Below are 15,574 nucleotides of genomic sequence, written 5' to 3'. Positions count from 1 at the left end.
CCGGCAAGGAGACAAAAGCTTGTCTTCCTGGCAGGAATGCTGCTTCTGCTGCTTTATTCATAACTGAACCCCCCAAAAGCTTGGTCGGTTAGCCAAAGACGGGTAAGATTCCCCACGGGGGAACAACCCAAGCCAGGCACGATCACTTTGGGAGGCCCCCCCAAAAGAAGGACTTGGGGGGCTGCAGCAAAAGGGGGGTGATGGACCCTCACTCCTCGGCTTTGACAAAGTCTGAGTTCTCAGCGTCTGGAAGAAAATCTCCTTATCTCTCAGTGGCCTTAGTTCCCGCGCTCCACCTAAGCCTGAAACAATGACGGGGTAGTACAGCTCGGTACTGGGAAGTGCGGATTTCCCGGGGTGATCAGGCCTAAGAAAGAACATGTAAATTACTGTGAAACCTTCTTTGTTCAAGAATGCTCTCAGTTGAATGAGGAGGGTCTTAGGAGGAAGCTAGTTTGTTCCTCAGCCTTACAGCTCTTTGACCCCCCAACTCAATAGACCGGCAGAGTTCTTTGTTTTCTATATTCCTTACTTCCCCTAATGAGTATTGTACGTTACCTGAGTTATTATGTAGCATGAGCCCAATAAAAGCAGGTATGGACTGTAAATCGGCGCGCTCCCCACTAGGGGGGGTGGCCATTCTGTCCCTACTTCCCCACAGAAACTAGTTTGTCTCTGTGCATGTGTTGTTATTTCTCGCGTGTTTATTGTCGAGCCATCCACAGTGTTCCGTGGTCACTGCTGGCCGGTGACCCACGCGCAACACTAGACCCTACAGTACCCCTACTATATAAGGTCACTCTACCAAGCCTGGGAAACATAATAGTTCTACCTAATACATAGAAACAAACACAGGGTGACTGCCTACATGAGGAGAAAAAGAAGTATTTCCCAAATGAAAGAACAGAACAGAACTCCCAAAAAAAGAACTATGCAAATGAAGACAAGCAATCTACCAGATGCAGAGTTCAAAACACTGGCTATAAGGATGCTCCATGAACTCAGGGAAAGAATAGATGAATTTAGTGAGGACTTCAACAAAGAGATAGGAACACAAAAATAAAACTAGAAAATATAAAAAAGAAGTCAGAAATAAAGAATACATAAATGGAAATAAAGAATATGTTACAGGGAATCAACAACAGAGTAGATGAAACAGAGGATCACATCAGAGATTTGGAAGAAAAGGAAGTAGAAAATACCCAATAAGAACAGTAAAAAGAAGCAAAAAAAAAAATAAGGCTAATATAAGTAGCCTCTGAGACAACTTCAAGTGTACCAACATTTGCATCTTGGGGGTGTCGGAACAAGAGAGATAGCAAGGAATTGAAAACCTACATGAAAAAATAATGACGGAAAAATTCCCTAACTTTGTACAGGAAATATACAAGTCCAGGAAGCACAGAGAGCCCTAAACAAGAGGAACCCAAAGAGGCCCACCCCAAGACACATCATAATTAAACTGCCAAAGGTTAAAGACAAAGAGAGAATCTTAAAAGCAGCTAGTAAAAAGCACTTAATTACCTATAGGGGAGCTCTCATACGACTGTCAGCTGTTTTCTCAACAGAAACTCTGAAGGCCAGAAGGGATGGGCAAGAAATATTCAAAGTGATGAAAAGCAAGGACTTATAACCAAGATTATTCTATTCAACAAAAGCTACCATTTAGACTTGAAGGACAGATAAAGAGCTTCCCAGATAGTCAAAAGCTAAAGGAGTTCATCACTACCAAACCAGTATTAAATGAAATGTTAAAGGGTCTTCTTTAAGAAGAAGGAAAACAAGATAAATATATATGAATAGTAGAATGGTAATAAGTGGATATCTATCAACAAGTGAATCTAAAAACCAAAAGGAACAAACAGGCAGAACAGAAACAGACTCATTGATACAGAAAACATTTTGACAAATGCCAGATGGAAGGAGTGTTGGGAGCAGGGGGCGCTGGGTAAAAAAATGTGAAGGGATGATTAAGAGCTACAAATTGATAGTTACAAAATTGTCACGAGGATGTAAAGTACAGCATAGGAAATATAGTCAATAATACTGTAATAACTGGGTATGATATCAGAAGGATACTATATTTACTGGGATGATCACTTAGTAAGTTATACAATGTCTAATCACTGGGTTGTATATCTGTTACCCATAAATATTGTCTGTCAACTGTAATTGAAAAAATAAAAAAATTAAAGTAAAAGTGTTTAAGGATGTAAACATATCCCAAGACATAAAGGTTTGTGAAGCATCAATTATAAACCATTTGGGAAAAAATTCATTCAGTCATAATTCTCCCCATATTTCCCAAGAAAAATGTAGTATGGAGAGAAGAGAAAGGAGGGGGATATAATGAAAAGTAGATACTCCATTGGTTGTTCTCATACATGTTAATTTACCTCATCGATTCCTTACAACAGCCTAGTAGCTCTGATTATCACTATTTTACAGATGAAGAAACTGAAACTCAGAGAAGAGCAGTGACTTACCCAAAGTCACAGCTTATAACTGACAGAAGATTATAGCTTGTTTGAAGTTATACTGTATTAAGTGGAACAGCTGGTATTCAATCTCAGGTCTGTAAGACTCTGCACTTTTAATCTCACCTCCATACTATCTCTTCACAATGGGTATGATTCTGAAAGTTATTCAGACACTAAAAACAGGAAATAAAAAGTTATCATGATCTGCCTTCAATGACTAAAGGTTTTAATTAAGTTCATCTGGAAAAACGCAAAGGCTTTGGAATATAGAAAATATTTAAATAATATATTCTTATGTTGATTACAAAGTTATATTATTATTAAGCTAGCCTGTTCTTTTTTCTCTCCAGTTATATTTTAAAAGATTTTGAGCTAAGGATAAAATGTGGAAGAAAGAAAAGATGTAGTTTAATTGGGGTATACAGTTTCTGAGGAAAGCAAAATCCAATCTGAACAGCAGCAGCCCCTTGTGGTCTAAGGGGAAAAATAGTGTTATTTATAATTATAGGGGTGGAAATATGTTTTTAAAAAGAATATATGTACATATTTAGCCATTTGACTCAGTTCTCAACCCGACACATTAAGAAACAGATGCTTTAAAAAATGATCTGTTGGCAAGATGCTTGTTAAAATTTTATCTGTTGAAATATTAAAATTCATTATGAATTAATTAACACATTATATAAAAATAAAATGTTTTTGTTTCATCGTTTTACAAAGTACTATAACCAGTGGTGATTAACACTGGAAATTTTGTGTATCTTGGTATGTGTTGCTCAAAAAACCTAAATTTATAGGATTACCACTGAATTGATGACATTTTCTGTCTTCACTCTTGAATTCAGTTGGCAGATGTTTTGAAGAACAAAAAATTCCATCTTATTACACAACATATTAAGCAAGTTTTCCTGTCAGGCATGTCTGACATGATGTTTATTGCCTACACCAAATCAATCCCCTTAATAAACCATAATATATGCCAGAAAGTACATTATTTCCTATTTAAGGAAAGTTGCCACATGAAACAGTAGGTACTTTGATCTCTCAAGCTCTGCACCTAATGCATTAGAAATGTGCTACATAACCCAATAGTTAGTCATATCTATTTATAATCATTTAGAAGTAAAATTATGCTTTGCTAATCTTCAAGTTTTAGACATGGATTCTATTTTATTTCTCCTTGTGCATACTAAATAGTTGTGAAAATTTGAAAGGAGATTTTGATTACTTACTAGATTCCAGAGAAAAAGAAAATTCAAATACTTGTATATACTAGGAAAAGAAAATGGTTCCAGAGATTAAACAATCATTGACTGTAACATACATAAATTGAATTTGCTCACTGAAACACTAGATACAAATGACTCCAGTGGCATTAGCACAGAAGAGAAGAGGTACAGAGAAGACAGGGTATTTATCAGCTTTCACCAATATTTTGGGCATAACCCAAGTAAGAACATCAAAAATATTTTTTAAAGAAAGCTTCCGTTTATCAAAATTGTCTGTTTCTGAACATTGCAAAAATTCACATGAATGCTGAAAAAAATCAGAAAACTAGACATATCCTGCATGTTAAGGAATAAGATTTTTGTGATGGATGTCAACAGGCAATCAATCCTTAAATATTTGAGTATCTTCAATGTGTAATGCCAGGCTCTGTCAAGATTCCCATTCTGTAAATGTCTCCTCCACATTTAAATTTTTACTTGTGTGGCCACAGAATTGCCTTCTCTCCTCCACTTCTACCATTTTTAAAAAGTGGTCTGGGTCTAATTATCTTTCTTCTTTACTTTCTAACACCATAGCCCACAACTAAGTCTCTTAGGGTACAGATATTAAAGCATTTCCAATCCAGTATTTCATAGACTGCTCTCAAATCACTTTTGCTTATATTCCACCTATGTAAAATATAAAGAACTATAAAGTTCTCTTAATTGATCTTCTGCCTTAGTCAGAGTACTTAACTTCTTATGATCCAGTTTAATACCAAAATAACCCTCATTCCTATGCTGCAGGTCACATTATCTATGTATCTTTAGACTAAAGTCCAGTCTTTTTGCTTTGGGATTTCCAGGGGATTGAATTCTAAGTGTGTGGGTTTAGCATCAGTTCCTCACTTCATCACAGCATGCTCTGCATTATTGTAAAAACTGGCTCATATCTGCTGATTAGTAAGGATTGACGTGCAATCCCAAAATCCATAAAGCATGTTCAAAGATCTAGAGTATTGTGGAGAGATGGTGTGGAAAGACAGGAGAGATAAATTGGTAATTATGAAATAAAAACACAAGCAATGTTTCAAGATTGCACATGACAAATTCCATGTAAATTAACTAATCATAATGACTTCCAAGAATCATAGTAAGGAGAGGTCACTGATTGTGGTGAGAGGAAAATGTGTTATATCACTGGGTACTATAACATGGATAGAATTTGGATTAAGGGAAAGAACCAGAAGCAAAGTTACAGATTACATAAAGCACAAAGTATATAAAGGGTAGAGCGAGTACAGCAGTCTGGATGTATTATTATCAGCAAGTATGTAAAAAACAGCATTGGGTCAGCATAAAATATTTCCATTTTCATCCATAATTTTATCACCAAGATGATAGAGCTAAAAAGAAAAACAGAATATTTGACTTTTATATATTCGGATGAAAATGTATAGATCAGTCAAGGTATCAAATACATCTTGACATACTTTTTTATCATTCATTTTTGGAATGTATTCTTAGCCACTGGGTTGGGTAGGGGACCAGCAATGAAAATCAAGTAGTATACTTTAATAATGAAGGACATATTTTAAAAAACAGTAGTGGTTTGGAATTTTAATCATGGCTCCAACACATTATTAAATAAAAATTTATTGCGAAGGTTCTGCTCTACAAATATTCATCATGAAGGCTCTGTTCTAGGCCTTGAGGATGTGGCAGTTAGCAAAACAGACTGAGTGTCTGTGCTCATGAAGCTTACATTAAGTGCTATGTGAACTTGGAAAAATTAGTATGTTTTAATCCATAGTCTACTCATCTGTAAAATTAGATCAAGATTAGTGATCCTCTTAAAAGAGAAAAAAATGTATTTTAATATACAAGGTTTGGCACAAATAGCACCCTTTTTTATTACATAAAAATCTTTTATTACAAAATCATAAGCATGTAATTCTGTAACATAACAATATCACACCCAAGCACACCATTTTAGGTGAAATGTTCAAATTGCTGTCCATCTCATGTGAGACATTCACTTACCCTACCAACTGCACTCAATACTAGACCCTGTATAATATAATATATTATTTATTTATATATTATAAATATCTATTATGTTTTGTAATAGGCATTTAATAATGTCTATTAAATAACTGGTTAAAATCTATATAATAATTGATATAGTTTATTGTATCATTATTTTATGATAATTGGTTTAGTTTTCATATTTCAGATACATACTTTGTTTTCAACCAATTAGAACAATGTGGTAAAAAAGAAAAAAGAGCAAGAATGTCTGTTTTCAAGACTTAGTTCTACTATTTATTAGTTATGTGATCCCAGGCAAAAATGGACCATCTGTGCAGCAGTTTCCTTAACTATAAAATAAGAATAAAATTATTTGATCCACTTATCTCATATGGTTGTTCCAAAGACTAACTGATAAATTTCAAAATGTAAAGGTTTAAGAAGTATATAAACAAAAGTTAATTTATCCCCATCACACCCATTGCTCTGTGTATGAACATTATAGCCCCTTGTTATTTGGAGATATGTAGAGGGAAGGAGAGTGCAAGAAGAATTCACTTCTCAAGTAGATCAAAATTATCTAAGAATTAAAGCACTGTACACAAAATGAAGCATTCTTCTCTTTCCTACTATAGGATCATGCCTTACTATACAGGAATATGTTTGAAGACTATCAGCTTAACTGCTATTCTGAACAATTCCAGAAGATTTTAAAAGAAAGGGGTTTATCAAAAAAAATAGTATTTCATAACTGAAACTACAGGGTTTAAAGTTGTATTATCTACATGAGTCTATTTTTGTATTTTAGCCCTTTTGATAGGGAAAGGAAGAAACGGGCAAAAAGACATGATAAAGAAAGAAGTAAAAATGGTCAAGTGTAAAAGAGATAAAAGATTTAAAGAAAATGACAAAGGGAAAGACAGCAGATCTTAACAATGAAGAAACCTAAAATTTTTTTTCCTTTAGTGTAAGAAAAAAAAAAAAACAGATGTGAAAAATAGAATAAAGCAAATGCACACATATAAGAGAACAAAAGAAAAAATCAAAGCGATGGTGGCAAGATAAAGACAAAAGAGAAAAGGAGAGATAAAACTTACTACACGACAGATGTCAGAAATAGATGCTTAATCTGTACATATAATAGGCAAATACAAGAAACTGTTTTAGAAGAAATTAAAAAATGCACAAAACCCTTTGTGTGCATTTTACATAGGCATGTGTAACTTCCAATGATTTATATACTTAAAAAACTTTATACAATTTTTATTTGAAATCTGGATATTAGAGTTTTGTTTTGTTTTTAAACTGTCTTAAAATGGTGGTTGACAGACTGAGTCATATAATAGAAAGCTTAGGACTACCAATGGAGAAGACGGTAACACAATGACCTGATGGAGTCATAGGAAAGAAAAGCAGTAACGTAACTACATTAGAACAAGCAAGCTACTTACTGATTCCAAGCCTAATTGCTTTTGTTTTTCAAATAATGTATTAAATAATAATAAGGTGCTTTTCAGAAATTTACAAATTATAATCTGCCAAACTTCTGCTTGACTCATTGTTTTGGGTATTATTGGTCAAGAACACGTATTTTTGGGTCTTGAAAATTGATATGTGGCTTTTATTCCTATTTACCTCTCATAACTTACTGAGCAGATTGATCTATAATAATCAAATGTCTTGAATGTGTGGAGCACGATTCCCAAAAGTATAGTGATTATGCCTTGAACTAGAAGTATATTAAAAAAGTAGCTTTGAAAGCCATGTATTTCTCCTCAAAGATGGTATAAAATATTTTATTAATGAACTTTTGAAGTAAATGTAAAAACAGCTCACACTTAATAATCTCAAACTTTACTACTATCTTACAGTATAATTTATAAAATGCTAATTATCCATGTTTAAATGTTCTGAATTGCTCACTTTTGAAGAACATATCAATTTACTATTTTACATACCCTGTAGCATATTTGACATGCTTTACTATTAAATTATATTTCTAGTATCCATAATAAGAGCTTTGAAAACTGCATGAGTCTGTCTCATATATATATAATACACAGTATATATCAAGCAGAATGTGTCAAAGTGCAAATAAAACTGTTTGTGCCCCCCGCAGAATCAGAACTCCTTGGGCAGTGCTGCTATAATGACTTCATGCTGCTAGCATTACAAAGTGCAGAGGTTCACTGGGTAAGAAAAGAGCAAAGGACAGAGTTCCCTCATTACACTATCCCTAAACTATTCCAGCTTAAATATTTAAGATATGAATTACTCTTCCTCATTTCCATCTGCCTTTAGAAGTTAAGCTGAGACACCGTGGATAGATGGTTGCTCACAAAAAAACAATGCATTAAAACTATCACCACTCAAGATGAAGACATGTTTTCTATGAGGCATTTTTAATTGCTTTTAAGGCATACGAAATGGGACACTGACATAAGAATAATGTGTTTGTAATTTTGAATAAAAACAGAGTATTTTCATTCAAGTAGTACCCATAGAAAATAAATGGTTAAAAATTAAGAATGAACAGCTTCAATGAAAAAATAAACAAAATAATGTATATGAAATAAAATATAAAGAAAATAATGAACAGAAGTAATAATCTTATCACTTACTCTGATATACAACTGCATCATTTCTTTTTCTCTTTGAGGGTTCCGATACTTCTCATAGAAATCACGCCGCTTTTTTGTTTCTTTAGAAACTTTATCTTTTCTTTCCCGTTTTTCTGCTGGTTCATCTGAACAATCAGAAGATGGCTGTACATGTATCTTTGGCTTCTCTACTTCAATATAGTTTTCATTGGGATTCAGAACTATTACTCCATATCCTTCCTGTTTTGAAAGAAAAGAAGACAGCAAAATTTAATCATAGGAACCACTTCAATTAAGAAAAAGTTCTTAAAATTCCATAAGTTATTTAATATATTTATATATTCATTAAAATATTCCTTCATAAAAAGTTTTAATTTTTCCAAGAGAAAGTCATTTAAAATTGTTTGCCTGCATTGGATATGTAAATAAGCATAGATTATCTAGCAGAACAAAAAGATATAACTGTAACATAAACATTATAAAGTTTACACTTAAAAAAATCACTTCAGATCTTTCAGAACCCCCAAAATCATTTAAATAAATTATAAAAGTACATTTTCAAGCCACATTAATATTTATAATATATACTTTGAGAAAATAACCTCCTTGAAAGTAAGTTTACAATTCAAAAAGAATTTTGTCAAATTTTTCTCTCCTTTGAAATGTGTGCTTTAATAAACATTTTAAAATTTGTTTGAATGATGAAAAAAGAATAAATATAATCTAACATTTACATATGTACATTATCATATGTATATCATCAGAATTTCATATGTATATTATCAGAAACATACATATAGTGTCTACCTGTACACCCTGGATTTTTTTCATCTCCCTGCTTTTTCACAAGGACACACACATCATAAAACAAAGTGAATTAATGTCTTAGCATAATGTATGAAAGCAACTCTTTAACCCGGAAATTGCTTTCATATTTTAACTACCATATAATTTTCTCTTTATAAAGAACTATTACCAGTAAATAAGTTCCAAAGTTTAAAATGCAGCTTACTGAGCTATTAAACCCTTTTGAAAGTTCTTCTGTCTGATTTAATTCTAGCAAGGCAAACATTTCTATAGTTATAATTAAGAAAACTTTGGTATTTACATTTTTATAACTCATGGGATATCCTGGGAGAAAACAGAAATGGGTAAATAATTACCATTGACAAACATGAATAACACAAACTTTTAAAAGTATTACGTATCTTGTCTTTTCTATTAAATTCTATTCTGAGGGTGTCCCAATTTTGCCTTGTACATTCCTATAAGGTCATATTTAAAACATATACTATATTATGATAAAAATATCAGAACTACAAAAAAATAAAGCTTTAACAAATCATCCTTATTTAAAAAATATATATATATGTTTCCAAAACTGTTACTGTAGAATCTTCTTTGTTCAAAATTTAATTATTTTTGGCAAAGTAATCATAAGAAGATGATTTAAAAAAACTCAATAGCAGTAATAATAGTACAGACTCAATTATCTTATTTTTAAATATGCTACATTGCTGTATGCACTGGGTTTTTTTTAACAGCCGGTTTCACAAACTATGTACAAAATTCACTGTGATTGTTTCAACTCCTCCTCCCCAAAGGCCCAATAATATCATTGTCTAAAAGTATGATACGGTTCAGAGATTTTGAAGATCACTGCAGATCAATGAAGATCATTGCTTTTAGTGATAGGGCTGTTAATTAAGATAGTGTTGTCTTACATAAATAAAAACTACATAATAATAGGTACCAAACTGATTAACAAAATACCACATAATCTTCAATACATGTTTGAATAAAACTTTTAGAAAAATACCTCTTTCATGAAATCCTTATCAAATACTTTACAAGATTTTAAATTTAAATGTTCTACAGCAAAGCACAAGTGAGGTTTTCTTTTTTTTTAAGTTTCTTAGCTGGTAAGTCAAAGTTTTACCAACAAAAGATATTTTATTTGGTCCTGTTTTATTCTAATCCGTATAGCTATTCAAAAGTCTTGTAATTCATTGTAATCACTGTCAGGTAGACAGATTGTCACTTGGTGATTTTCTACAGTTGGACACACTTGACTAGTTATTAAAATCACATTTGAAGGAAGTTCCTACCCCTCTTCCTTGTGCCTCTTACAACTTTTCACGCCCTTCTCAAATTTCAGCTATAACTTCTCCTCCCACCAAAAAAGTAAGTTAAAGAACACAGTTGCACTCTGCTAAACAGGGTGAAATGGAGGCATTCAGTACAATGTCTCTGGTGTAAGGAACGTAGTCAAAAGAGGTCACCAGAGGCCAAAAAGAAAATTGCCTCCTTACTAGATTCTGTACTGTGAGTAAGTGGTCTCCTGTCATGTTTCCTCCCTGCCTTCTCTGAGAGAATTGAACTTTCAGCACACAAATTCACACACCCCCTCATAGTTACATGTGAGTTAGAGATGAAAATAGTGATGTTACATTTTCACGATCATTTTAAAAATTTAAACACAAGATAACAAAGTGGGGCTTCAATGGACTGATAATACATTAGCATCATCTTTGCAAAAAGAATAAATTCCAAATAAAGGTAAACTCTTCAGACAAAATTTATAGTCACCAGAATTACAACTCCTACCCTAATTTATAACTTAATCACTAGAAAGAATATTTTGATAATATCAGGTTTATTAGAGCAGAAATTTATACTTCAATTTTTGGAAATCATGTACTAGAAAATTATTGTGCCTATTTGATTTTAAATGGACTCTGCCATTTGATGTGTCCCATCTAAATAAGTATAAAAACAGACACACATAAATCATCAAAGAAGTTGTATTTATCTAAGTTATTGATTATGTAACTGAAAATTACATGACTCATTTGTCCAATTTTATAAAGACACAATGTCAATTTTTCACTGAGGCACCAACAGATGAAAAATGATTCTATTTTAAAATCACCACTGTATAAATCAATTAAAGAATTTTTATTATTTAGATTTCAACAATGAATGTTTCTCTTTAAACACCTGAATTATTTAGAAAATACTTTATCACTTAGGTATTTCATACTGCCAATTTAATTAAGGAAATAACAATCAAGAAATATTCAGGAACACTTTCTGCAGAGATGAGAGCTAATTTTAATAAATGTCTTTGTTGAAAATTCAATTACCATCCCATAAAAATCTTACATTTTTCAATTAAAATTTACCTGATAAATTAATTAATGCAATATTCACAAAGACCATTCATAACCACTTTGCAATGAGTAGGAAAAAGCTAAGCAACAAAACAAAGTTAACTAACTATTTCTGTGCTCTAATCACAGATATGCAGTAAAACTTCATCTTCTCCTCCTTTGCCATCATATACACACACTGTCAAACAAATTTCTTTATATAATAAAGCTATGAGATTTTCTCCATGTCAACATTAAGATATGGAAACCAAGAGTCAAATCAAATAGTCAAAGTAAAGCAAAGCAGACGACATACCAGAAGTTAAATTTAACCATTTTAGGTAGAAGAATATTAATTTACATCTTTAAAAAGTCAGAATAAATACCATTCTTTGTAATCCTAGTAACTCAATCAGTGTAAACAGAAATAAGTGAAAAAAGATCCTACTTTGACCTTCAACTAAAGTACCCATAAACTTTTATAAAACTACTCTATAAAATCTGGTATCAAATACAGTATCATAAAAGAACTGTGCATTGGCATTCTAACAAGAAGGGCCTCTACTACTAACGCTTAGAACCTTAAACATCTTATATAAGTATTCCTTTTATATTTAATTATTCCTTAAGAATGCTAAATTTCTCATAAGATGAAATGTTAGGTCATTTAAAATATACATGGAGACTTATCTTTAACATGATAGAATGATCAAACTGATTATCTAACACTGTACAAGTAAATAAATAAAACCTCTGGCATCTTTCATAATGATCTACCCAAATCAATTCCAATATCCAACATTTCAAGAGACAAAGCATACATTAAGTTGTTAATTAACTCACATTTGATCACACAGTCTAGCAGAAGATCAAGAAAGTAATAATGAGGACAAATAGTGGTAAAAGTAAGCTTTATCTCTTTAATTTATCTCATTGCATTTTTCTGTCTAACTGATCTAACTGTAGCTTCATTTTCATATGGGTGTTTATAAGGTATAAACCATAGGATCTTAGTCAGAAATCCTCAAAATTTTATAGTTAGACATAGCATTTTATTCAGCATAAGTAGTTGCTGTGATTTAAACAGAATACACAGGCTGTCAGGCCTTCTTTACTTTTAAGTCTATAGATGCACTTACTAATAAATAATAGTTCATTTATCACTCAATTGACAAATAGTGGCTGAGGTCAGAGAGGTCTAAAACAGACAGGTGATGCCAAACACAAAGAACCAAAGAGGAACTCCTGCTAAAGAAACTAAATCAGCACAGAAACATACTTATCAGAAGATTCTACAACTAGATATAATTTTTTAAATGCCTGACCAAAAGTAGAATGTACATTTGACCCCAAGAAACCTTGCTAAAACTGAAGATTTATCCAAGTTAATTTGTCTAATAACTACCAATTATAAAGAAAATTAAAAACAGGAGCAAATTCTACCTCTTTTCAAAATCTCTTGTGGTTGGCTAAATAAAAAATCAGCTGAAAGTACTCAGCTCTGCATATTAACCTCCAATACTGCAAGCCACATGTGACCAAAGGGGTCAGTAGCCAGAGTAGAATCCTTTGACCTATAGAACTCTCTGTTTTGGCTAGGCAAGGCTCTGCAAGAGATCATTTTACACAAATTTATCAATCATATTTTTCAAGTTCAGCATTCTATCTACTTGGGTTGAAAGAAGGTAGGTGCTCGTCCTCAAGGGAAATGAAACCCAAAGTGTCTTATCTATAAACTATATCTACCCGTGGTTAAAATAGACAAACCACTGTCCATTCATCTTTTCTGAAAGATGTATGTTGTGTTTATTCTCATCTTTTTCACAAGAAGGGTACGTATAAGTCACTGTTGCAACATCCTAGGTGCAACAGTGAGATGAGGTCATGACAACCAATCAGAAGACACTAGTGAAGCGTTAAAGTAAACATAGCTGTTGGAGCTGCAGCTCTGCTTGAAAAATGCCCCCCTGCATTATTTCAGCAATTTTCTCAAGACGTGACCTGGGACTGAAACGCCTGAAATGTCACTTGACTTCGTTTTGTGCTTCTTCCCAATGTGCATTTAGGTAACAGCACCCTGCTAATATCTTGTAAATTGTCACAACCATGTTTCAAACTGTAGCTCCTTAGAGTCTAATGTATATTCCATAGTATAAAAATACCATTATATGAACCAACACAGACTATCCCAATAAGTTTCCAACTTTAAATAGCTCATCAAGTTAGTAAGTAAAAGAAAACATGCCACAAAAAGTTTTCAGAGGACCACCTGTTGTCTATTATTTTTACATAGCACTTACTCATAAATCATAACACAGGGTAATTAATCAAGCTGTCAAAGAGAAGGTCAAAGGTTATATGGTAGAGTCAGAAGGTCATGCATGGGCTGATAGAGGTCAGGGTCACACTGCATTCCTCATTATCAAGTTGGGATGAGAGACGGCCCAAGCAAACAAAAGTGAAAGCAGATGGAGAAGTGAGTGGATAAAAAAAAAAAGAAGAAGAAAAAAAAGAAAAAGAAAATTTCACAAACAAAAAGAAAAGTGAAAGAAGACTGTCAGCTGCCTTCAAGTAGAGAATAGAGGAGAAAAGAAACTGAAATGTGCTCAAAGGAGCTCAAGAACATAAAGAAACTACAATTTTATTAGTTAAATAAGTTGAATATAACTTTTCTTGGCCACTTTATTAGTGTATACTAAGCAATATTAGAAAATATATGTTTGCTACTTTTATACCTTCCCTAGTTAGTGTGCTCAAGATAAATTAAGGTAAAGGCCAAGAGTTCCAAGGAGAAAGTATGATTACAAAAAAAAAAAAAAAAAAAAAACTTATGAGGGCTTTTTCTCTTTAATATTGTTTCAGGGTTATAACACAGCTGCAAAAGTTTTAAGCTACAGGATAGATAATTTTTTAGTAAGATATAAGGATATACACAAACATAAATGCATCATAAAAGTCCTTTTGAATAACAAAACAGTTATAAAATATTCTATTATTACGCTGGCCTGAATTAGATGCAGAAAACTGTGCAAAATTAGCTGTCACCCTTTGCTCAAAATCTTTGTTAATCTCATTTTGAATGTTTGCAGCTTTATCAACACATGCATCAATGTCAGCTCCTTGGTTACTGAACTGCTGTAGTTGGAAGAAGATATAATTAAAATGTTTTGGCACAGAAAAGGTGAAATTGTATCTTTCCTTGTTCCCTCAGGAGTCTGTAAAACATGAAGGATATATTGACAAACACACACCCTTGTCTCCAGTTCTGACATCCCAGGTCATCCAAGCGCTATTTATTTTAGAACATTCACTTTGCACTTTACCCGTATTTTCACCTGCTCTGCTTCTTTTACAAGGTTTTAAAACATTATGTTTGAATTTCATAAATTTCTTTTCTAATCATCAATATCATATTAAAGCATTCTGTAAACACACAACAGCATTAAAAAATATTTACCATTCATTATGCAGGATGGAAACAAGCTTTAATGCAACATTATGAAATCTTTTATATTCTTTGCTTCTCATTCTTATCAGAAGATACAAACATACACCCACACGTTTACACATTAAACTAAAAACAAATAACAAGCTACAACTGTTGCCCAGTCAAGAGCAGATCAAAACTCCTTAAGTGGATACCAGGAAGCCTACAGATACACCTGCTCTATTACAGTGGCCCAAGTGGACTTGGACGGGCAAATTTATCTTATGAACTTTACTGTTCTGCCTGCTGGTTATACCTTCATGCTCAAGAGTGCTAAATAAAACTCCTATGTTCTCTTAACTTCTTATTAAAATCCATTATAAAATTGTATAATATCATAGCAATTGAGCTATAGATGGTAGGAACATGGTTTTTCAAAATATTATCATTGTTACCCAGATACCACATGATATATGCTTAAAATTTTAAGTTACTCTTAAAACCCACTTAAGAACAATGGTATCTAAACCACTTTACCTTAAAATATGCCACTTTTCTCTTTTTTTCCCAAATCAAAATATTGTTCAAAATATTCTGTTTTTTTTTTAAAGATATTATCAGTGCTTTCTTTTCTTATGGTTCAAGTCCATAATGAATGGCCCCAACTATTCTCTGA

The 15,574-nt window shown here is 32.6% G+C and overlaps 1 protein-coding gene across 4 annotated transcripts in view; it reads right to left on the bottom strand.

Annotated features, from left to right (window-relative positions):
- Nucleotides 1-15,574, bottom strand: part of FAM172A (family with sequence similarity 172 member A) — a 414,546-nt gene that overhangs the window by 243,701 nt on the left and 155,271 nt on the right. For all 4 annotated transcript variants that reach the window (XM_045847842.1, XM_045847845.1, XM_045847843.1 and 1 more), the window contains one exon: nt 8,341-8,559. In XM_045847842.1, coding sequence (XP_045703798.1) covers nt 8,341-8,559 — 219 coding nt within the window. The remainder of the gene's footprint in view (nt 1-8,340; nt 8,560-15,574) is intronic.

The sequence above is a fragment of the Phyllostomus hastatus genome, unplaced genomic scaffold, assembly GCF_019186645.2.
Source record: "Phyllostomus hastatus isolate PE091 unplaced genomic scaffold, TTU_PhHast_1.1 phas_contig_58, whole genome shotgun sequence".
NCBI classification, from domain to species: domain Eukaryota; kingdom Metazoa; phylum Chordata; class Mammalia; order Chiroptera; family Phyllostomidae; genus Phyllostomus; species Phyllostomus hastatus.
This window is presented reverse-complemented; position numbering and strand designations above follow the sequence as displayed.